The sequence below is a fragment of the Podarcis vaucheri genome (assembly GCF_965113315.1).
Source record: "Podarcis vaucheri genome assembly, chromosome: 2".
Classification (NCBI taxonomy): domain Eukaryota; kingdom Metazoa; phylum Chordata; class Lepidosauria; order Squamata; family Lacertidae; genus Podarcis; species Podarcis vaucheri.
Genome location: NC_138760.1, coordinates 81,366,537 through 81,391,370, shown reverse-complemented (window position 1 = coordinate 81,391,370; position 24,834 = coordinate 81,366,537). Strand labels below are relative to the sequence as shown.

At 39.8% G+C, this 24,834-nt stretch overlaps 1 protein-coding gene across 3 annotated transcripts in view; it reads right to left on the bottom strand.

The window, feature by feature from the left end:
- Window positions 1-719: 719 nt before the first annotated feature.
- The window catches only part of PRKCD (protein kinase C delta), a 53,512-nt gene continuing 29,397 nt past the window's right edge, over window positions 720-24,834 (bottom strand). For 2 of the 3 annotated variants that reach the window (XM_082211919.1, XM_082211920.1), the window contains exons 3-18: window positions 22,707-22,906; window positions 21,834-21,906; window positions 14,725-14,881; window positions 13,840-13,871; window positions 12,919-13,004; window positions 11,834-11,963; window positions 11,095-11,195; window positions 9,639-9,735; window positions 8,559-8,680; window positions 7,732-7,905; window positions 6,516-6,607; window positions 6,011-6,073; window positions 3,610-3,748; window positions 2,498-2,686; window positions 1,914-2,042; window positions 720-1,254 (exon numbers count right to left, since the gene is read on the bottom strand). In XM_082211919.1, the coding sequence (XP_082068045.1) occupies window positions 1,096-1,254; window positions 1,914-2,042; window positions 2,498-2,686; window positions 3,610-3,748; window positions 6,011-6,073; window positions 6,516-6,607; window positions 7,732-7,905; window positions 8,559-8,680; window positions 9,639-9,735; window positions 11,095-11,195; window positions 11,834-11,963; window positions 12,919-13,004; window positions 13,840-13,871; window positions 14,725-14,881; window positions 21,834-21,906; window positions 22,707-22,906 (1,943 nt within the window). In that variant the 3' untranslated portion in view covers window positions 720-1,095. The remainder of the gene's footprint in view (window positions 1,255-1,913; window positions 2,043-2,497; window positions 2,687-3,609; window positions 3,749-6,010; window positions 6,074-6,515; window positions 6,608-7,731; window positions 7,906-8,558; window positions 8,681-9,638; window positions 9,736-11,094; window positions 11,196-11,833; window positions 11,964-12,918; window positions 13,005-13,839; window positions 13,872-14,724; window positions 14,882-21,833; window positions 21,907-22,706; window positions 22,907-24,834) is intronic. The other variant, XM_082211921.1, reaches the window with a different exon arrangement.

The window sequence follows — 24,834 nt, the reverse complement described above, 5'->3', positions numbered from 1 at the left end:
CTGTTATCTGGATCAAGATACAAGGTAGCAATGATTAGTTATCACATACTGTGTATTTAAATACTCCTACAGGAACTAGCCTTCAACTTCTCAAGCGTGCTGAGGCTTGACTAGACCTATATTGGCTGGCAACGAGACCAAAGTTAGACCCAAACCACACAGGTCTTTAACGGCAGGTTCTTTGAAATGAGACCTGCCCACCGTCCTTCATTAAAGGTGTGTTGCCCGGTCTCATGCATGCCCAACTGCATTCTACCTCACGGTGTGCCCAATACAGATTGATATCTGGAAAAATAAATGACAAGATGGCACCTCCTCCCCCACTTACACAACTAAGTTGAGAGTTCTATTTGTCTTCCAACACTGAGGACAGGACAGCATCCTCAAAGGGGGCGGGGGACTAAATGGCACACATACACACAGCTTTGTTCTCTAGCACCTCACTTCCTCACTCACTGGGTTGCAGATAGGGGGCCTGTGGTAGCTGTAGTCTAATAAGGAAAGGCCCACATGTTTTTAAATTAAAAAATCACTACTTTCACTGTCTTTTAGATGGGGCTTCATCCATGAACAGCAAAGCAAGAACAACTTAAAAGGCTGTAAACTTGCTGGATTGAGGGCCTGAGAAGCACCATAATCAATTGATGCCACTTTTTTAAAATTAAAAATAGCAATATTTGAAGCTCAGAATCAACTCAAATTATTTAGTTTGATGGACGTTAAAAACTGCCTAGCCATTTCACTTTATTTGAAGGGTAGTACCCTTTGATAACCTCTTTCACCTCTTGAGCAAAATATACAGCATATACATAATTTCCCCCCCAAACGGATAACTACATTCAAGTAACCACATACACAATTTACATTTTCCCTACTGCAGAGGAAGTCATTTACATATGATTCACAAGGATACTTAAACTCAACCATGCACAATGAAGCTACCGCCAGTTGCCAAAGAATGAGCACAATTAGTCGCTATTGAGTGTTGTTCGGAATGAAAGGAAAGAGACGACGGTATCCTTTGATCACATTTCACATGGAGTGCTCGAAAACTTCCATTACAGCAGTACCTGAAAGTTCCTCTGTGCTGACAAACTATTTCTCTAAAATGCGTTCAAATTTAGGGTTGGTAAAAGAGAACCCAGCAAATGCCGATTGATCCATAGAGTCTATTAAGTTTTTGTCACTGTATGATAGCCGTGGTTTCTCACTCAAAAACTCTCTGTCAAAATTGCTGTAATCACTTGCTGATTTCTGTACAGAAGAGAAGCAAAGGACCGAAAGAAAGAAAAAAATTAGTCCAGGTGACTTCAATCCATTTTGCCCTTGCTCAGTAGGAGTCCCATTTCATTTTAACAAGCTCAGACAAACAACTGCAGCATGGGTTCGGTTGGCTGCACTGCTTCAGCAAATAACAAGTAGGAATTTATCACACATCAGGTGGAGATTGTTTTATCAAACAATCACCTGTGATGTCTAGTAATACTTGAATCCAGAAAGTCCTGCATATCTGCCATCTAGCCATAATATGCTACCAGTAAGAAATAAGATCAACCACATATTGAGGGCAGAGCACAAATTAGCATACAGAAGGTTCCAGCTTCAATTCCAGATACCTTCCAGACCCAAATCCTTCCCTTTACCTTAAAAAAACAACACCCTGCACTGATTTACTTAAAACTGAAAAGAAATCACTTTTAAAAATATAACAGTGAAGAGCATTACCCATAGGGGAAGGGCCACTGCTCGGAGCAACAAGTAAATATTGTTTATTGTTATATTTTTAAATATTGTGTTATCTGTTTGGTTATGTGGTATAATTGTGGAAAACTTAATATTTTGTTTTTTTGGAAAAAAACAACAGATAAAAGCATCACAGTTTTACACTTGGCTAGATTCAAAAGGATACCTACCACTTTGGGTTTGAAGGGCGGTTCCACTTCCCTCTTCTCAAGTGCTGTCCAATTAATCACTTTGAAGAAAGAATGATCTCTGATGTTTCCAGTTATTCCCAGTCGTCTTGTTGGATCCCTTTCAAACAACTACAAAATATAATGCACATCCAGCTTCAGTTACTTGGCCTGCAGATCACATTTCTGATAGAAACTATGACTTTAGCTGCTGTTCAGAAAAATAAGACGCTGGACTCAATGGAATTGATCTAGGGCAGCCATTGTGGCCAGTTCTAGTCACTATTGCTGGCAGCTGCAAAAGCTGCTTTGGATGGGGAGAAGGGGTGGTATGTATGCCATATGACTGCCCAGTTGTTGTGTATACAACATAATCTGCAACAAGGGGGCATATTATCACTAGGCTGCATGTGACAATGCAACAAGACCCTCCAGTCCTGTAGCTGGTTATATAATTACTGATTATTTCACAAACTTCTTTGCCTGGAATGCAGGGCACTTAAGATCTATTACTAGCTTAAGATATTCTCCAGGCCCCTTTCCATTTCGCCAAACAGAAAAACAATTTAGCCTTAGCAAGTGTATACCTTCTCTAGTATATCCTTAGATTCCTTAGTAATCCAGCGAGGGTAGTGAGGTGTGTCCACACGGATTGACTCAAATAACTCATCCTCATCATCACCATGGAAAGGAGATTGTCCAATAAGCATCTCATACAGCAAGACTCCAAACGACCACCAGTCCACAGAAAACGTGTATTTTAGACCTTGCAGGATCTGTTGTCGATACAAGAAAACAACAATGTAAAATGCAATGGGAAGCTTTCCTAACTCCTCAAGAGTTGTACAAATTAGGATTTCGGCTTTTCACAATTTAAAGCAATTTTTTCTCTCAGTCCTTTTATCACATTCTCAGTCCTTCTATCAACATGAATCACCTTTGATTCATTGGCTGCATTGGGACTCAACGTTAAACTATTTACTTTTGAGTTTACCTCTGACAGGGAATGAGATGTGGGCTGTCATGTTTTTGCCCACCATGTTGTGGCAGATAGTAACATCCAATTGGGTTGAACAAGTTTACCTGTACTGAACATTCTGGCCTGAACCCATAATACGTATCACTATTTCAATTGTGGTACAAACTGTGAGCTTGAAGAACCTAGGAATAAATAAACTCAGCATATAGATGGCTCAGGTGTAATTTTCTACTCAGGGTATGGTCATTCCCTTTCATACATAGTTCCCTAAGCAATGTCTAACTAGGCTTTATCTAGAGCAGGGGTGGGAAATCCGTGAACTTCCAGATGTTGGATTCCATCTCCCATCAGCCAGTCTGGCCAATGGTCAGGGATAATAGGAATTCAGTAATATCAGGAGGATCAAAGATTAGCAACCCCTTCCTTAGGAAATAACATGAAACTCTATTTATTAATTGTATATTCAGTAAGCCCACAACTTACATGTGGGTTATGTTCCATGCGCCTAAATCGAAAATCATGTATAGTCAAAACATTCTGGGTGCAATGGCGGATGAGATAGCCAGTCTTTTCCCTCAGATGTCAGCCCCCTTTTAAAAAATTTATAATAATAATATTTGCCAAGTGTGTAAAGTTGAATGCACACAAGTTAATTGTGGACTTAATGAATTCTAAATGGCTATTTCAAGAGCTGGTATGTTGCACATGTATGTTCCTTACTTCAGGCGCTATGTAGTCTGGAGTACCGCAGAAAGTTGTCGCCTTGTTCTCACCAAACACATTCTCTTTGCACATCCCAAAATCAGCAATTTTGATGTGACCTTCTTTATCAAGCATCACATTGTCTAGTTTGAGGTCTCTGTGTGAAAAAAATAAAACTAATCAGCACAACCATTCAAATTGGACAAAAGCACCCCAATGACTTAGCAACTACATCCACTTAAAGGTATTTGCTTTCAACCTCATAGGATACTTTCAGCATTAATAAATAGTTAATGGCATGTCTGCCAGAGTGGAGAAGATACTGAAGTTGGCAGATAAGTAAACAATAATTTCCCCAATTTTTTAAAATGAAAACTAAGGCAGAAGAACGGTTCCAATGCTAACTCCATGTCAAAAGCATGAATTAAAATAAATCCATGGGGAAATGAAAATTGAGGCTTTTGAGGTGAAGGCGCTATGTAGAATCCTTAATGGGGCACAATGAATTTTTGCACTGGCAATGAAGGCCTTCACCTCTAAAAGATTCAACAAGTTGTTTTAGTCACATATTTTCTGTTTGCCTCTGTTGCATAAACCATTAGTTTTAATTTACACAGATCCATTATCAAGCCACATTAACAATAGTTCATTGCATTGCAATTAATTATAGCTTTAACCGGAGGGGTAAATGCTGCAAAAGAGTCAACAAGCAAAGCTCCAGCTATAGTCTGGGTTCTATCCTACAGACATGTGTTCATCATTAGCACTCTGGTCTTAGACAGCAGCCGTAAGAACCAGTTGCCAATAAACTTAAAGCACACTTCCAAAAAACTTACTGCCAAGAAGCCAGTAGCAGAGAATTAAGGATGCATGCAATCAACAAAAACTTTCAAAAGTTTCAAATACCGTATCTTAATGAAGCTTGATAACTCTATGCTGAAATATGTACAGGAGGGTGGAAGAAATGGTATTTCCCTACCCACTTTGGACAACTTTTCCTTTTTAGAATGGCTGCAACATCCAGTCAATTCATTGCTGAGATTAATTAAAAGCTTTCTGATTAGTTAAAAAGCTGCTCTCATTAATTGAGCAATGCCTTATTTTTATATTAATAAGTACTTATTTTTAATAAAAGTGCCAGGCATTATCCTTGAAAATACATTCTCAAATAGGATAGAGCAGCTTTTCTAAAATGTTGCCTGGTGCAACACACACACACACACACACAGGCATGTACATATGCATAACACATCTAAAAACAATGTGCTTCCCCCCTTTAAACTGTTTTATTCATGTGCAAGTTTATATCCAGCAATTAACTCTGCAACAGCCCCAATCTCTAGACATTTGCATTTAGCATTGTACTAAAGCGAAAGGCTGCCAATAGCTGTTACTGGCCAGTAATGATATCATGAAAGCCCGTGTTTCATATGACATCAAGAAATTCTTTCCTTGTTGGCAGCTGAATTCCCAAGAGCAGCAACCATTGCCAAGGCACAGTCAACTGCCATTTCTCATCATGAAAAATTTAGACAAAGCTTCTGTAGAAGCACACAATACAGCTCTATTTAAGTTCAAGTTAGCAGCCCTCCCACTCACAGGACTGATACTTGTCGATTTAAAAAAAAAACTTCCTTCATATTATTTGCATAACTACTTCATTCTGTAAAACAGGACATTAACAAATAGCTAACTTGCAGTTTCAGAAAATGTTGCTAAATATAAAATGCTGCAGAGTAGCTTTCAAACCGACTCTTAGATGAAAGCTAATAAGAGACTGAGTGCGGCTTATGAAACTGTAGCCCGCTTAGTACAGTCTTCAGATCTGGTGAACATGGCAGAGATTTCAAAACGAGGCATCACTTGAAGATATCAGCCAAGCCTGAGACTTGTTGGCATCAGTCTGTCTACAAGTAACGTTATCATATGAATTGTGTCGTCAAAGAACATTTCTGCATTTTATAGATAGGGAAAAGACACCGGTAACGTAGACAGATGTGAATTCTCTTTGCCTCTCATGAACAGCCACCCATTGAGGATGCTGTCTCCCCTTTCCAGGATTGTATCCTGGATTAATTACTATCAATCTCCTTTGGCACTAGAAGGAAGACAAAATATCTCGGTCTTGTGTCTAAGTGCTTGGCAATCAAGAATGTGAAACAAAGGGTCTTTTGTCTAACGTAAATAACATTTCTTTATTCTTGTTGCCAAGGAGAAAAACACAAGAAAACAATTCTATATTGGCCTCAAGTGCTTGCTGAATTGCTTCTTTTCAACACATTTGGAATAAAATCAGATTTTTAATAGGGAACAGTTCCTTGTAAAACACTCTGCTTGTCGGTTAATGACAGAATCCTCCAATTCAGGACGTAACTGTTGCAATGTTTTACAAGGCTTACCGAGGTCAATCAGCACTCACCTATAAATAATGCCTTTGCTATGAAGAAATTGTAGGCCACACAGTATTTCAGCTCCATAAAACCTGAAACACAGTAAAAACACTTTAAATGGAGGGATTAATTTAAATAAAGTAGGGGCCTACTGATGATGTAGTACTTCATTTTCTTTTGGTTACTTTTTCAGAAACCTCTCACTTTCCCCTTAGCCACTAAATGCTGGAGAGTTTGTCAAACATCCTAGGATACAGCTTAAGTTGGAAAAGGTTATTCCTAAGTCAACTCCTTCCATAAGTATACTTCTTGGAAATCTAATTGTTCCCTTTAATACCTTAGCAAAACTGAGCAAGGCAACGGTGCCGTAAAGCTAAGCGCTTGTGGAGGTGCAACGATCTGTGATATGAGTAGAACACTTGCTGTTACGTTGCATAGGTGCAGAAGCTAAAAGCACATCCCATCTTAAACAGAAGGGCAGTTTTAGAATCGGGCACACAAACCTTGCCACAACATTATGTTATCAACACTTACGTAGCTCTGAAAAGATCAAAGCGGCCTTTGTCCTGTATATGGAACATTAGGTCTCCGCCATTAAGGAATTCCATAACGAAAAACAGATGGTCCTGTTTACAAACAGGAAAGAACACAACATTAGCTGACTGCTGTCACTATATACACAGTATGAACATGTTGTTCTTCAAGTGAGTCGAGTCATATATTGGTGGCAGCCTCTGGATGGAAATCTTAACAAGCAGCGTCAGACGTTTATTGATGTAGAAAACTTGTATGACACCCTTCCAATACGTGTGCATTGCTTGTGAAGGCTGACAACAATTAAGCACAAGACCATTCCACAAAAGCTGTAAAAACAGCAGCAGATGACAACACTTTAAAAATGAGGTTATGCTGTGTAAAGATCATCTGCCTGGCATGACAAGTACTAATTGGAACAAGGAAATTTTAATCAGTCAGTGAAAAACAGTTAAGAGAGGGGCCCAGAAAGCAATAACATGAGAGCATTGGTGGATTTCACCAATGACCCACCTATCCCCTCACAGTGGCCAACAAGATGCCTATGGGAAGCCTGGAAGCAAGGATCTCACAGGGTAGGTTATTCCACAGTCTGGATGCAGGCACTGAGAAGGTCCTTTCTCTCATGTGGACTACTTGTGCCTCAGTCACAAAACAAGATATAGAGAAGAGTCTCTCCAATAGATTTGGGGGTTTGGTATAGGAAGACATGGCCCTTGGGTATCCCAGACCCAAACCATTTAGACTGGAAGGGAAGACCGCTTCTCCTCTACCAGATTCCAGAGCCTTTCGTGAATCTATCTTTCATTTCTGTATTTAATGAAAAAGTTGCACCAGGCTCATTTCTTCAGGAAAAGTTTTATTTTCATGTTGTGGCTATTTCAGGGTCCCTTCCAACTCAAACATGCATTTGGGAACCTTCTTTATAATTTCTAACCATATATTTGTGTGGTGCCGGTACTACTGTTGCGACCCACCTTAGGTTAGGCTGCAACCTAGGAATGGGCCCCAACATATGAGCTGAAGTCCAATGGTGTCCATTATTTGTTTAATGGACAAATAATGCAGAGCCTGCAAATGGATACTTAAGGAGCATGCAAGAACACACACAGATGTAATGATATGCTCTTTAAGCAAACATACTCTCTTCAAATAAGTCACCCACATATTTCACATTGCCTGTCACAGCAACAGCAAATTAAGGATTGCAGTGTACCTTTGTCTGAAAAGTGCAGTATAAATGAGTCAGAAATGGATTTTCCCATGCCAGTGCTAAGACCCGCTTTTCTACCATGGTGCATTCCACATCATCATCAATTAGCACCACATCCTTTTTCAAAGCCTTTACTGCAAAAAATTCATTCTTCCCTTTCAGTTCAGCAAGTAGTACCTGTAAAACAAAAGATTACTTTGGGATGTGAATTATGCTTTAGAAGCTCACCAGATGATCATGTCCTGGATTTGCCCCTCTGCGCAACAGTGGAATTAGACCTGATCAGAGAGCTATACCCTGTGCTCAGGCAAATAAACGTGTCATTTTGCAGCCTATAGTCATATGTGTTCATAAAAAGCAGAAAACAGTCTCATGGCATCCTGAGCTAAGAACTGAGTGTGACTGAAGCCTTCATGGGTTAGAGCAGACATCAGGTACAGCAGGTGCTGCCTAGAGTTGGCCAAGAGGCCATAAAAGTTTCCCCTTGTACCTGGGATCTCCTTCCCAGAGTCAAGCCAAGCAGCGAAAAGGCAGAGCACTAGGAAATGTTTCATTTCACAGCAAATATCAATTAAAAGCCACAATAAAGCCACAACTGGAGGTGGGGATGTGAGGGGAGTGGAACAACACCTTTCCTCACAGCCACCAAAGGTCCCAGGCACCTGTTGCCTTGAGTCTTAGCCTCCTGGTCCCACTTTGCTGGTGGCCTGAAGAATCACATGGATCACTTTCTCTCCCCCACACCATATAAGGCATTCTAGCAACATACAACCAGCAGTTTGGCAGTCGTTTATACATGTAAAGAAAATCATGCCCTACCAGTTACCTACCTTTCCAAAGCTTCCTTTCCCAAGAACTTTGTGGAATACAAAACTGTCTATGTTGAATTTCCTCCTACCAGATGGTCGTGACAGTGAACGTCCCTCCCAAAGCTTATCATACTCACTATTATCTGTAAAAAGCAAAATGCAAATTTTTTTATTAGGACCAGGAAGCTTCTCTCTCTTCTCCCTAAATGGCATGCTATTCTATGACTCTATGAAGTGTTGATGTATTACATTGACCATTCCATAAATCTGCTCCTGTCACTAAAGTGAAGGACAGAGGGAATGTATGCTGTCATGTGCATGTATGCATGGAATTATAAGTTCAAATTCCATGCAGGCATGAATTCAAAACAAATTCAAAACATCAGAGCTGCCTTATACACACACAGTTCTTGACTGGGTTCTTAACTAGAGGCTTTAATAACTGAAGTTTAGGGAACCTGTTATATTTCTGCCTACAGTGCTTACAGGGGCATGGAAGGGGGAAGATTTTATTTAGATAATTGTTATGCCACCCTTAAGGCATAAAATAAAAGTATACAAACAATAAAAATATAAAGAAAGGATCTGGCAGAAAAGCTAAAGCCATTAATAACAACAAACCATGTTACACTACATGCTGAAATGCATCTACAAATAAAACAAATACTTTTGCCTGGTGCCAAAAAATGACATCTGCTTGTGCCAGTTCACTTTTCCTAGCCTGCTCATGAGGCTGGTGGTCCTTTCGGTACTAAGCCAAAGGTGATTTCATAGGCAAGGAGATTCTGAAAAACTCTCCGCCACCAACAAAAGTTATAGTCAGATTGAATTATAGTTGAATTAAGTTGAGAGCTCTCCACAATCTTTGTCTATGAATTTAGGCTCTCAGCTACAAGGTAGGATGCTGTAGTTACATGTGAAGGAAAAGTGTTGTGCATAAGTCATTACTTGTTGTCCATGTCTTTGCATAATTACTTTAAGAATAAACCATCAAACCAAGTGACAAAATATTGTTTGTACTATATGGGTATTGACAAGTTTTAAATTAATGTGTTAACTGTTAGAATTATGCATACACAATAAAGAAAAAATGTTTTTCACCTGTTGTATCGCCACTCAAGGATTTAGGTTTTTTATCAAAATCTTGGTAAATTCCAACACTTTCTACTGACCCAGAATCAGATTTTCTGGAAGATTTCTAAAAAGAAACAATGACTATTCAGAATTACTTTATACTTAAATTAAGAAATGATTGCTTTTCACTAAAATAGCCAGGCTAAATATTAGTACATTGTTTAGCATGATGTAAGGCATTTTCTTATGTAATATGAGTAATATGTGTAGAAGAAGAAGAATGGAGGATTTTAATTTTCCACTGGGTTTGTTGTCTTATTTTACCAGAATAGACTGCACATGACCATTTTCTGCAAACCATTTCTGCAAACTTTGGGGACACAAATACAGAGAATGGGCACCTGATGATGTGAAATATGCATGTGCCACAAGTGTGTACATGAATTCTTACACCGAGAGTCTTTTCGTGTATGCAAATTACATGCAAAGTGGCAAACTTATGTATTCTGCGCATGATGCTTGTAGACGCAGTTGTCACATTAGGAATTCATGATTACCAAGCTGCTAAATCTGACAGTTTGTGAAACAGTGTCTCTTGTCACCAAAAGCTTCTCCCACATCCCCATCTTCAACTATGAAAACTGGAAATGGACTGCAGATTCTTATTTTAAACAGTCGAACATTTGACTTGAATGTCAATAAATTTGCATTTCTAGAGACAGAGGCTGTGTTCAGTTGTTACGTTTCCAGTTTTCCAAATCAGTTTGGAGGATTGTGAATCAGCTCTGTGCCTGCGTGATTTCCCTACTTTGCAACCCTAGTCTGGAATATTTGCTTACACCACTGGTTGGTTTGGATTAAATGGCAGACTGTGACTTGATTAAACCAGAAAATGTTCTACTAAGTTTGAGGCAAGAGGAATAGGAGATAATGTGTACACTGGTGGAGGAAGGTGGGCAGGGGAGCATACCACCCCTGGCAGCGCGATCCCAGTGTGGTGCCATTGCAGCTGCCCCCGCCTGCACTGGGGGCTACGCCCCCCGCAGGCGGCACGCCACGCCCACGGGACGCACACCAGCCATGCCCCACCTGCTCTCTGCCCCACCCCCGGTGCTGGAGCATGAAGCTCCACCACTGAATGTGTAACACAGGGTTTGTCCCTGATCCACCAGATGTCCGAATGCAGCCACAGAGTGACCACAGATGCACATTTACACAAGTGCCAATTTGCAAAGGGGCGTTTGTAAGGACTTTAGCTGCTCATCTGAACCTCTTGCTAAATATTGAGGAAAATCTTACCACAATTCTGCACTTCATCTGAAATCTAAGTAAGCGAGGGGGTGGTAATATCCCCAACACTTAACAAGGTAAACTGGATGTCAATGTTATACATATGATACAGAATTTATCACTTGAAAATTATCATTTGTATTGACTATTAGATCATAAAATATGATATGATGAAAAGGACTAAGCAGCATACCTGACTAACTTGAGTTAAAGCTTCTGCCAATAATTTCTGATTGATTCCACAGAGATTTGCCACTTTCTTCTGACATTTGTGGTGCACATTCATTCCACATTCTGAAGAAATACAGTTATGAACAGCATCAGCATAATGCAATTTATAAGCACAATTGATGAATCTACCATTTTTACAGTGATCAGTTTGCTCACTGGGTCTTTTAACCGAACTGAGGTCTGTGTTTGCCTTTCCCCCATTTTTACTCTCAGAATTAAAAAGAAGCAAACATTACTACATGCATGAAAAAACAACAACAAGAAAAGCATTTGGTTTGGAGATGATCTATTTCTTTTCACTTGTGAACACAGTTGAAGGTTGTTAAGTTGTGTTGTTTTTTTTTTAAAAAAAAACCTTTAGAAAACACAAACCATGCGCATACTTTTCTGTTTAACTCTTACATACAGTACAAGCATATACAGTGGTACCTCCGGTTGCGAACGGGATCCGTTCCAGAGGTCCGGCCAGATCCTGAGGTTTTCGCAACCGGAGGAGAAGCGGTAAACCGTTTCTGCGCATGTGCGCGCAGTGAAACACTTCTGCGTTTGCTGCTTTCGCAACCTGAAGTTTACGTTAGCCAAGGGTAATGTAAGCCAAGGTGCTACTGTAATCACGGAACTGATCCCTTCCCTCTTCAAAATTCCCCCTAGCACAGCTATTTTGCCCAAGGCTTGTAATGGCCAAAAGAAACAGACTGTACCTTCACATTTTAATCCTTGCTTAACAAGTCCCCAGAGAAGACTACCACAATGATCACAGAAGGTAGGACTCATGTAGTTGTAAACTTTGAACCTGTGAGGCATATCGATGTGGAAGCGCTCCTTCTGAAACTGAAGACACGTTTATGTTGGGGGGGGGGGGAAGTAAAACAAGTATTTGGAGATTTCTCTCACACAAGATTTTCAAGGAGAGGGAATGAGAAATCCATTATTTATCCGATCACGTAGCCAGAAGGTTGACACAAGCAACAAGTTGAACGAAATAAAAAAACAAAACCATTTATAGAATTTAACATATTAGAGACCCTGCCCACAAGAATTCTAAATAAAAATGTATTCTAAAATGTCCAAGAAAAAGTCTCCATGGACAGTGTTGTGTGTATACTGTGCTTCTTTGTGCCTGAAATGGCAAATCTGAAGCACAGTATCCTGCCCACTCATTCACACACATTGCGTTTCTTTAGAGCAGATATATCTGCAGCCACAACATCTAGGAAAACATCAATACATGTGGGAAATGACAGGTGAGCCAATGAATAGAGGAGTTTTTGAGCAAGTCAAGAAGAATGCCTTTATTCTGACAAATTATGCAAAAGAAGGAAGCATATGTTTTTTGTCTCTTTAAACTCAGGAACTTCTTTGTGTTTGGTCAGACAGACTTAAGGTAGTGATTGCACAAATCCCTTTCTCCCAGGGTAAGGGAACAAGACTGCATAGTTCCTTAAAGACTTTAAAAAAATTCTCTGGGGCCTTTTGGATAACTTCTGCTGAACTGCAGGACCTGGACCAAAAGGCAAAACTTTAAACTGAACAGCAATTTGCTTAGCTGCTCAGACCCACATGTTGTCTTTTCTTGCCTTCCCACTTGCAAAAAATAAATCACGCTCAAGATCTCTGATAACTTGATTCTTAAGAAACAAAATAATAGGCAAAAGTAAATAAGCATGCCAAATTTACATAATATGTGAAAAGCACATATCTGGTTTTCTTTACCGCTGCATGTCTTTTTCTTGTACACACAATACATACTGCGGTTAATGAACATATAAAATGTTTTATTACTTACCATTGTATCTCTGCTGTTCGCTGCAGTACCAGTACATCTCCCAATGATTTTATCAATGCATTTTTTGTGAATAGCAGCATTACATTCTTCAGAAGAGCAACAGGAATAGAAAGATACAGGCAGTTAAGTTTCATGGAGGGAGATATATATAAATAAAGTATTCTACACAAAAATGTTATTTTCTCTGATTTTCATTTATCAGTTGTATGATAGTTACAACTTTATATACATCAGTAGAAATGGTACATCGGAGAGCTTTTACTATTAGGGTTGAATTTTAAATATATCTATTAGCATTTTAAGGTATCACAAGATGCCTTCTTGTTTTTCTGTGACAAAAAAAATAAAAGGCCCTTTTGTTATCTGGAAAATGGTAGCCCTAGACAAGCGTAATATTTATTTATTAAAAATATATATTCATACCACTATATCATAAAAAATCAAAGTAGTTTACAACAATATCTTGATATAATTTTTAAAACTACATAAAATTTTAAACCAGTATCAACTACAGGAACATGTTTTCTTAATTGCCTGCATAAGCCTGTTAGCACAGAAATGTTTTCAGCAGGTGTTTAAATGTTAAAACAAAAATGAATAATTAGGAACTGCTGCAATTTAATCTTATTTATTCAGCTACTTCTATAGCACCCTTCACCCAAAATGGCCACAGGGTGGTTTACAAACATAAGGTAACAAGATAAACAGAAACATTAAAATAACTCTCATAAACCACATAACAGCATTGTAAAAATGACTTAAATGATCAGCCTCTAAAAGCCTGACAGAAAAAGTAGTGTTTTACCTGGCATCTAAAAGAATAGGTTACCTATAGTGATTATCAACAATTTGTACTACATCTACTAAAGTTTCTTACCGGCTATTACCACTCAAGAATAAAAGACAATGCAATAAACTTACGTCTACATTTATATCCCTGCTTGTTTAGGCCCCTGTAAAGGAAATGGGGAGGGTTTAGTCACAAGCAAAACTTATAAAACATAATATATTCAGACATACAAGTTGTTTTATCAGCCCAAGGTCTTATTAAGAATATGCAGCTGATCCCACTGAAACATTTGAATCTTTCTTTTCCTAGAGAAGTCACAATACACTTTTGAAGTAGGGAAACATCAACCTGCTGTTAATACCTAGCTATGCATTTCAAAGTGGTCCCAGATGGGAGAAGCTGTCTTAGAAAATGGAGGTTGTACCCAAGTGGATGAGAGAGAACAGTCAAGCTGAAGAAGTAAGCTGCCACAAACTTTCAGAACACCGTATCAAATATTAACTGCACATCAGCAGAAGTGATTGGATTTGATTTCTAGATTTTGTAGAGATGCTTTTCTTGTTTGTGCATCTTGTATACCACTCTGATGACTTCATGATGAGAAGCAGTGTATGAATTTGTCAAATAAATAAACTGTGGTTCTGATTGGACGTTCCCCAAACAGGTGCCCTCTGGATGTTTTGGGTGGAAGTTGCCGTCCAAAGCATTTGGAAGGTACAAGGTTGGGGAAGGTTGTTGATGAAATCCATCAGTGGTTGATGCAGGGGTTGCTGGCTGTTTTGACGTGGTTCTGAAGAAGCCCACTTAAGCCATCCTTGTAAACTGTTAAAAAGCTCATTTTCAGGTCAGAAAAAAAGAATCTTCAGGGTTTCCTAGAGGCAGTCACTCTATGGAAAACTAATGCTAGAGTAGTATTCAAGCTAACAGAAGAAAATGGTAAAACTGAATCCGTCAGTTCTTGCTCTAGGCCAGAGCTGTGTGCAACATATAGATAAAACACAGACAATAGCTCTCACCACACAAAATCTTTACAGACAGAGCAAAATGTAGGTTGCCCAAAGAAGGTGGCAATGAACTCATGGTTTTTGATGTAGTGGATCTTGGCCTGTTTGATTGCTCCTCTCCTGTTCATAGTCACAGTTCCTTCATCTTCTCTCATTGACTGCTTGTTGTCTGGAAGCAAAGAAATGAAACAGTGAAATTTGTATTTATAAAAGGAATAACTGTTTCATTATTTAGTTTAACAGGTACATTTTAACTTAGTGATAAAACACTATCACTAAAACAAGCACATGCTTGTTCCTTTCCTTCGACTGTCTTCTGTCAAGTGCTGCTGCAGTAATATAAAAATTAAAATGAACTGAAGATATGGAGCGTGTTAGAAAAACTCAGCAATATGGAAATTCTATATCAGATAGCAGGCACTCTAGCCACAACTACAGTGCTGGGGAGAAAGGCACAAAACCCCAACCTTTCCCCCATTTCCATGCTGACCACTAAAACTTAATGATCTGAACACATACATCCTTTTTGCATTTTTTTTCTGTTCCGCCAAGGCACCCAAGACAGTTTAGAATATCCAAATATTACCTTGAGCAAAAAGGTACACAATATTTGTTGGCCAACTTCCGGAACCAAACTACTGTGAAGCTGTACCTTTAAAAGGCTGGAATTAGGTTAATGAATACATCATTTTTCTTTTATTCTGATATAGAAATGCCCTTTCAGTATGCAAAGGGAAATCAAATGATTTTATTTAGGGCAGGCTTAGGGAACCTGCACCCTGCCCGACCCACTATTCAGCTTGAGACTCTTTCCAGCAGACACACACTTTTGACTGCTTTTACCTGGTGGCACTGTGGTATTGACTTATGCTTCTTGCTTGCCTGTGTAAACGATAGAAAAATGTGTATAGATATATTCACGTGTGCAGAGAGTCTTGATTTCTGTACATGGCTGGAATGTTGCTTACTGCATACAGATAAGAATCACAGCCATTGCTCTGCTGCCCACTTCTGCTTCTGGTCCCACCCAACACAGGCATACAAAAGATTTCTCACAAGTTTCTATGACCTTTGGGCTGAAAAAAGTTCTCCACCCCCGATGCAGAAAGTCTGTTGAAGACAGAGGAGGAGAAAATAAAGGTGGTGGAAATGTGAGCTAAAATCACTTGAAAATGCAACCAAGAGATTGGGCACAATTTCTGTTTTCTTGTGCAAAGTGTTTGTAGTTAGGCAAGAATATGAAGAATGATGCTTGGATCCAAAACAACTTACTCTCAGTGTAGGGGAAGTAATGACACCACAGTGCCTGGCACTAGTATATTAAAGGAAGGGTGTGTGTGTTTTAATAAGCATGATGGCACTGCTTCTGGTAGTATTAGTTCAAACTGATGGAATTAGGAAATAATTTCTCTGTAAATACACAATAGTAGTTTTTAAAAAAGTGTTTTGTTCCCCTGCAGTTTTATTTTAAGCAAATATTGAAGGACTTGGCAAATGCACTGACTCAACATGCAAAATTTGCCCTGGCTTCCCTCTGCTTGGTCTGCTATCTTTTCTCTCCCACATCTCCCTACTCCTTATTATCCCCACATGCACAAAACATGTACAGCAAAGTGCCAAACTAATCTGGTTTTGCTGTGTGTAATGTGTTCCTTTAGCAATATGGGGGAAACAGTTAAATTGTGGATGTGTCTCAAAGACAAGGGGAAATCCCCTTTCTGACCTTTTCAATCTTCCGACACAAGTGCTGTTTCCTCTTGTGCAATGGAAACATACAAACAACCTGAGTTTGATGAGTTTCCCGTTAAAAGAGTATCAGTACATAGACACCATTTTCTCTATGGCTTACTCAGTTTTAGCACTCTGTCTTTCTCAAAGTGAATGGAACAGCAGCTAGTTTCTGTGAACTCTGAGGCCTGGAAGACAGGAGCAAGATACTAACCAGTACATTTGCAAGTCTGGAAAATTATTCCAATGTTTCCTTAGTTTTTGTAATCTCAAACTGATCTCAATAAATACATGCTCCACTTAAATCTAGCAAATGTGTTTAGGACCAAGATAAAAGTCCAAGCTGTTTCATTTCTCCATTGCAGCCCAGGAATTACAAAATTATCTGCTCTGGTGACACATTTTTTGGAACAATCCTGGTGCTCGAAGGTGTGCTTCCACTGTAACAAATTCACTGCAACACTCCAAGCAATTCCCGTGAGCCCCAAGTTCCCCTCTGCCTCCCTTATATCCATTGCTTTCTTCAGGCTCTTCCCCAAGCTGTTACAATTCAGAGCATCAAGAGTGATGTGGGCTGGAGTCTTGTAGAAGAGAAGACCAGCAGTTGATTAAGGAGGAGCGGAAGGGCCCTGGATTAGGTGGAATGGCTGAATGCTTTGCAGCAAGCCTGCCTGAAGATCAGGGGATGAGAGCTGAATGCCAGTAGGGATCTCTTTTGTATGCTGAAAGGAAGGATACTGCTTCCCTAAGTTTTTCTTTTTCCTCTTTTACGAATGTATGCATCAAGTGTATAAAAAGTACATCTGAAAAAGAACACAGAGCAGAAGTAGGAAAAGTAAGGGTGTCAGGGAAAGAAGAAGTGACAGAGAGCTCTGTTGCAAAGGAAGGAAGTAACAGGAGGAACTGCAGCTACTAGTCAGAATTAGATTTTGTATGTGGCTCGTAACATCTGAAACTTATAAAATGCTTCTGAAATACCAATGATATTTAACAATATATATGCAAAAATGATACTCTATTTAAAAATAAATTACTAGAATTAGAAAGAGAACCGTTTTTGAAGAAACCAGTCAATTCATCTGGTTGGTAACCAGATGAATCATAGAATTGTAAAGTTGGGTCATCGAGTGCAACCCCCTGCAATGCAGGAAAACTCAACACACTGTCCCCCATCCTATTTGAAACCATACTGGAGCCTGCTTAGCTTTGCAAACTGTACTAGCAGTTTTACTGCTGCACCACTGGCCAAATCAAAGTCAAAGGAGTGGCAATAACTTTCTCTCCCCCAAAATCGAGATGTTTTATTTTCCACATTTTTAAAGAAACATTTTTTTACAATACATCCACATATACACATCAGGAAACTGGTGTAATACTAGATGCTGCTGGAAGTTGCATGTATTTGCTAACATCACAAAGTATCACTTCCCCTTCAGTAAAGTGAGTGCTTTGTATGTAATACACTGACTGCAATCTATGCGTAATGCTAAGCCATATTTTAGCGCTATTTAAATGAGATGCAGAACGCAATGCACTGGGCTCACATGCTCTTCCCGTTGACGGCTTGTCATGTTATATGGAAAAGGAACCCAGACTTACGACAAACTTGAGGAAGCATCAAAACAAGCCCACAGGTTTGAAGGTGGCTTGTGTCGAAACTTCACAGAGCTTAAGGCAGGATTTCTGGTTCAGGCAACATGACACTAATGTGAAAGGGACTCTAATGACTGCAGAAATCCTTCTGCTGGTCATGAGGGAGGAGGAAAGGAAAAGTGGCAGCTCATCTAGCATTAAACAATGGTGTAGTGTTATGTATGAATGCAAGGCACCAACAAGGTCTGCACAACGCAGTTCTAGGAAGAGGGTAGGAGCAGATTCCTGCATACTTGGGGAGATGGATTCCTGAGGTATGCAGGAAAAAAGATAATACCGAGCTGCCCAGAGGCTAGCAAGATCAGGGACTGTACACTTCTTTCCCCTATAATTGAGGGATCAGCTTTCATCCAATCAGAAATGGGAGGTTGGCTGAAGTGAATAAAGTGGCTTGGTGCTTGCTCCCCTTCAGCCTGGGAGCTTGGCCTCAATAATTCCCCATTGTCATTTAAAGGATCACAAGGGAAGAACTGGTATTGGAGGACATACATAGAATCCCCCACCCTCATAGGCATTCTGAAGCCCAGGTGGGCTATGGAATCTGTCGCCAGCACTATGGACCAATCCAGGAAAGGAGCTCCATGCTCAGAATTATGCATCTCCATGCATAGTCACTCACTGTGTCAGATGTTCATACAAATGAACCAAAACGTGCACAGGTGGTCTGTAAACACTACATTGTTTTCAATGGGATGCACATTCAGATCTGCATTTGGATGCAATTCACAAACGTAATTCCTGATCCACTAAGTGACATGCCTAGCAGAAGTTGTCCTCTATATTTAACTGAATCAAGGATAGGAAGCATCTGGAACAAAGTGGAAGGAAAAATTACCCTTTTTGCCCTACCCCTCATCCTCCCCACATTCTATTTTTATGAAGCTACGAAGATGTGGACAACTTTTAGCAAAATCTTGCATTTTTTAAAAATGGAAATCTATACTTCTTACACACTATTTAGGAAATTCTGCCATGTACAGCAGTCCAAGTGATAGCAACTAGCATGAAAAAATTGTGGAAAGCTGTCAAAGGCTATAAATATTAGAACATGCCACCAAGCTTTCACATCTTACCAAACAAAGGAAAAACCTTTGCTCAGACCTCTTGCACAGTTTCCATTGAAATGAATGGGGGTAGTGAATGAACAGTGCAAGAAAGCTACAATTCCCATTTAGAGTTTTATCAGATGGAAATATTGCCAGTTATTGCCATTTACTGTAGGTCCATTAAAAAGAAATTTAGCTATGGAGAACATGCATACGTATTAATACAATCTATAAATCACACAGAAATAGGCAACACTTTTCAGATAACTCTTTCCTGCATTAACCTGCAGTTAATGAGCATTCAATTATCCATATAATCTTCCCCACCCACTGAAAGTGCTAAAATACTTTGTTCCCTACGGAAACTACCTATTTTTAAAAGAAAGCAATTGACAAACCCTTCCGTTTTATTGCTGAAGTCCGCGGCATAATTCCAGAAAGAGAAAGCTATTCTTGCTGCCTCCAAAGCTGCTTAACACAGAGAGTGAGACACTCAGTACGAAAGTAAACCAACCACTGAGGTGCTAAGTTCTGTGACTGGATAAGGTCAGTAACTTCATTAAAATAAACAAAGAAATTGGCAACCAGTTCTGCTTCTTATAAGCATCATTTTTATATGGGGGGGGGAGGGGAGAAGACTCATTTGTGGGACCCCAAGTCTAGCGTTCAACCATCTTCTACCCCTCAATTCCAGGAATGATGGCATATTCTTTCTGCTCTCATATGGAGAAGAGAATTTAATCTAGGGCACATCAATTTGGAAACATGCCATTTTAGTACAATGACAAGCGAATTGCTCTGTACATCATGAAATGATGGAAGGAAACTTCTCATATACCAATAGAGGCCTGGGTTAATAACATCTGGAGCATTGTCTATCAGAATGCCTCACATACCATCAGCAACTAATCAAAGGCATCTCCAAAAAAGATAGCTTTGAGACAATCTGGTCTCTCTTTTTCTCTTTTATTGAAGAGGAACAGAATATTTTAATGCCAGCATCATCACAGAACTGTCTGTGGAGGGGATATATTGATTTAAAACGTATTGTATAGTAATTGTACTTTTGAATAACTGTCTTGATTTTTTTTAATGAAATGTGTGCAGCAAGCTGTGTATACCACTGATTAGGTGAAGATCCTTAGCATGTAAGAGTGCCATGTGTGCATTGGAGATATGTGCAGGGAGCTCCTAGACCAGATGTTTTGTGAAATTTCTTGCCATAAACTTGCATAATAAATTACAAGTACTATATATGAGAATATTTTCTTATTTTTATGCTTACACGTTCCAATTCTTAATTTACCCCCACATTTGAAAACTAAGGCTACAACATTTAACTGATTAATTCATCAACGAGGAACCTCTGGCTTGTGGGCCCAGCAAAGGTCCTCATTAGGCACACAAGGTAATTTCCCCCAAGACATGCCCACTTGCCCCACACATAGGGGCAAGTAAAGATGTGGCCTCTTGCAGTCCATATGCCAACCATATGACCATCACTGCCTGCAATCCCCCAAGGCTTTGCCTGCATAGTCAGAAATCAAACCATGCAGGCAATGGGAGCAGGCTTTACAGGCAATGATTCATGGTGCCTGCAACCCCTTGAGAATTTCTTTGTCCATCTCGCTTGCAATCAAATGGGCAAAAGAATACACTTCACAGGAGGTCATGGTACCTCAGGTGACTGACAAGTAAAAGATGTGCTTTGGTAGTTTACCCACTGAAAATTCACCAAACTAGTGAGCTTTCATGAGCAACCATGATGAGCTAAAATGAAGAGCAGCAGTAGAAATGTTCATCCCCTGTGCAACCTCTTGAGGGTGGCAGAGGATCAAAGTGACTTCTTTTGCTGAAGCAAAGTGTCTGCCAGTGCACTTTCAGGTAACAAGAACACTTTGATAACAGGCTGAGAAACACCTGTGGTATAGAAAATGAATTTTCAGCAACGCTTATGAAGCAGAAGCTTCTGAGTTTGTGTGCCAGATGACCTCAACACGTAAAAGGGGTGCATAAGGTGGTTAAGAGTCCCTATCAACTGGCCTCTCACCACATCCCATGGCCAGTCACCCATCCATCAATGCTCATGCACACATCAGAAGGGCATCTACGCACATTTATGTGCAACCTTGAAAAGTACTTTATATTGACTTACATCATCATTCCACCTAGCTCAGCTTTCTCTACAATGACTGGCAGCAGCTCTCCAGGTTTTCACACATTACCAGCCCAAATTGGAGATGTTGAGGACTGAATTTGGGACCCTCTGCATGAAAAGCAAATGCTCTACCACTAAGCTATGGCCCCTTGCATGGAGGAATGCTCATGTGAGTATGTGCCCAGAGCCTCTTCTCACACATGTCTGACTTGGGTGAGGCAAAGAAGCTCACACTCTTCCCCTGGCAGCCCTCTGAGATGCCCCCAAACTTTTTCTGAAGGTTGGGGAACCTCCCATTCAATCTGGGAAGATCTCCTCTTCCTCAGCTCCCATGCCACAACTCACTCCATTCCATAGGCTATCCCAAGAGGCTCTTCAGGGGACTTAGGAGGCTGCTGGAGGGAAGGAGGAACAGGGAAGTCACCTTCCATTCTCACATCTCTGGATCCAAGCTAACGTCATCAAATTTAAAGTTAATGTTTACTATATATTGGATAATAATAATGATACTGAAGAATAATAATATTAATATTCACCCATTTCCTTACCTCCATCTTCTAGAAAATATTGTACAGCCATCAATACTTTCCCTTGAGGTTGCAAGTCAAGCTAAGAAGAAGAAAATCAACAAATTACCTTCCAGTTGCACTAAAATTCCTGCAACCATCTTGTTTTACATTCTGAAAATATCACATGCAGAGGGGCAAGTCACAGTTGAAAACTACTTTCCTTCTCTCTCATATCTATTTCACAATGAAAACAATGTTGATACTGTTAGTTTCTTACTTATTATGGAGTCACCCCACATTTCATTTATCGTCAGCTGAATGGAAACAAACTATACAAGGATTGTCTGGCTGTATGGAAGTTCCACATCATTTGCATTAACCCAAATACCACAAATTCCCACAGTTTCCCACTGACAGCCTCTCTAAATAAACAGAACATCATTTGAGCTTTGCCCAGATTTATGGACTACCAGGTTACAGCGCCACCCACTGCTGGCAAATTCACTTTGGGGTAAATTATCAGCCTCAGATCCACCAGCCCAGCAGCACTTCATCTGACAGATTAAAATCCTGAGGGCACACGTCACATTTGCAAGGCCCATCAGTTTATCACATATTAGCCTAATCTTTTATCTATCCCCGTCAGGGATACAGAACAAGGTTGTGGAAATAAGACACAGTAATGACATCAAGGACATGAGGCACATTGAAGCACACATTATGTTCCTTTTCTAAGTAGCATTCCCATTGTTTGAGAACATGAAGTTCTGCTGATAATTATCTTAACAAGTGAAAAATTCATATGCTATGAGCATGTGGTCCTTTAGAGATCTGGTTCTAAGCTGTATAGACCTAGGGTAACACAGTATAAAATAATTAATCACATGGTGTCATACTCACCCAGAATTCTGCTTTCCCGTTGCCTTTCTTACATCTTTCAGCCAAAACAGATACACCCACAGTCACCTCAGATAATGGGTCTTCTGCTGCTTTCATGAGAACAATCTGAATGACGCGGCCTTCATAAATGTGGGCATCAAATGAAGACTTCCAGTCTGGGTACATAGTGGGTTTCTTTTGAATCAAGGTTTTGCCTCTCTCTGGAAATGCCACAGAAAAGGCATAAATGAAGAGTTGCCAGGAAAACACTAAATTTCACAATCACAACCAACAGACGATTTTAATTTTATTAAAACTATAGCCAGGAAATAATCTCAACAATGTTAAGATAACAAGGAAGGATTTTTTCCAAACACATCAACTGCAATAACAGCCAATGAACATTGAATAAGTCTTATTCTAGTCATTGCTTAGACTGCCTTATCCCTAGGGTCCCCAGCCCATTGCCCCAATGGAGAACGCTGACCCTTCTCACTGTTGTTTAAAAAGTTTATTTTCCTTTATTGTGCTTCGGGTGGCACTGAGCTTCTAGGAAAACCAAGTACAGGCCTCCAACCACATCACCCCTCTTCCCTTCCCTTCCCCAGAATGGCACTGGGACCCATATGGGATGTTTCTCTTGTACGTGTTGATGGATTTTGCCTTCAACATGTGTGTTGCTTTTTGGGGTACATGGGTGGGCCTCACTTGTTTGACTTCTTCAGTAGAGTTTGCCTGTTTTTTGTGCCTTATGGTGGTGAGTGGATTTCCCCTGATTTTCCCAATGCCCCCACAGCTTTTCCAGATTCAGGGAATTGCCAAAATTGTTTAGCTGCTTTGGGTGTGTGTGTGTGTGGATGTGTGTTACTTCTGTGAAATGGGTTATGCGGTTGTGCTTTGGGGCACGGGAAATGTCTGTTTTGAAAGTTGGGATTCAGAGCCAACTTCTCTCTTATAGGCATGCTCTCCCTCTCTCTTTTGCAAAGTTATTTGTCCTCCATGACAGCAAAGATCCCTTGGGCAGCTTTTCTGTGATTAGATAGATGCCCAAGGGCAGTCATTTTATAGTGGTGCCCACAAGAGTTTCTCAGATTTCCAAATGTGGCCTAATATCCAGGCCCAATTTTGGCAACTGTGTTAGTTGAGCCATGATAAATAGCTGAATCTCCGTAAACTGTATGGAGAGTGATTGGTTCCTTAATATTCTGACATAGGATTTAAGTTCAGAGTTAAGTTTATGTTTATCCAACAGCTGTTTTGTTTGATGCACGTCTCTCAGTATGATGGACTGTCCAAACAGTAGTAAAGAATAGCACCTCAGTTTGGCTTTATTAGGTAAGGACTGCCAAAACCAACATTATAAATTAGGTATTTGACAAGCAAGCTGATGTTAGCTTGCCAAATGTTCACAAATAGCCACCTGAGGATATTCTGCATTCTGCAGACTTCTGCTTTATCTCCTCTGCTTCTGCCAAAAAGCTTTTACCTGGTCTCAGAGATCCTTTCTAGTAACAGCTACTCAGAGCAGATGTTTTCAATTAATGAAAAGTGAATCCCAGAGCTCCCCACCTCCATCCTTTCTGCAATTTTGTTGTGGCAACTTCTATCACAATGTCCTCAGCCTATGAATTTCCAGATAAAGATAAATGCTGCTCTAGTATCCCCTCCAGCATCTGTTACATGTTTTTCTTGAAGATTTTAAAGGTGTCATGGTGATCTAACACATGCTTGACTGTGTTGGCCTAAAAGTAGGAAATCCAACTATGCAGGAATCAGCCTGGGCCTAAGAAAATATTTTCCCCATTTTACATTTGGCCAGAAAATGTTCACTTGAGTGACGTTTGGGTGCACCAATTTTACTGGTACATGGACCAGAATTAGAAAATGTTAATTATGAGACAGAGGGCAAATGATATTTTTTTTGTTCAAGTTCAACATGCTCTCCCATACTGATTACACTAACATAAAAGTGTAAATGTATTACTTATGAACAGATAAAAGATTAAAGATTTTCAGTTTATCCATTTTGCTGAACTATTTGTGTATCCCAAAATATTTAAAATAAACCAGAGCAATACTTTTAAATCTTCATTCACAGTATGGATATGCATTTGTTCCATAATTAATGAAAAAAAGAGGGTCCATTCAT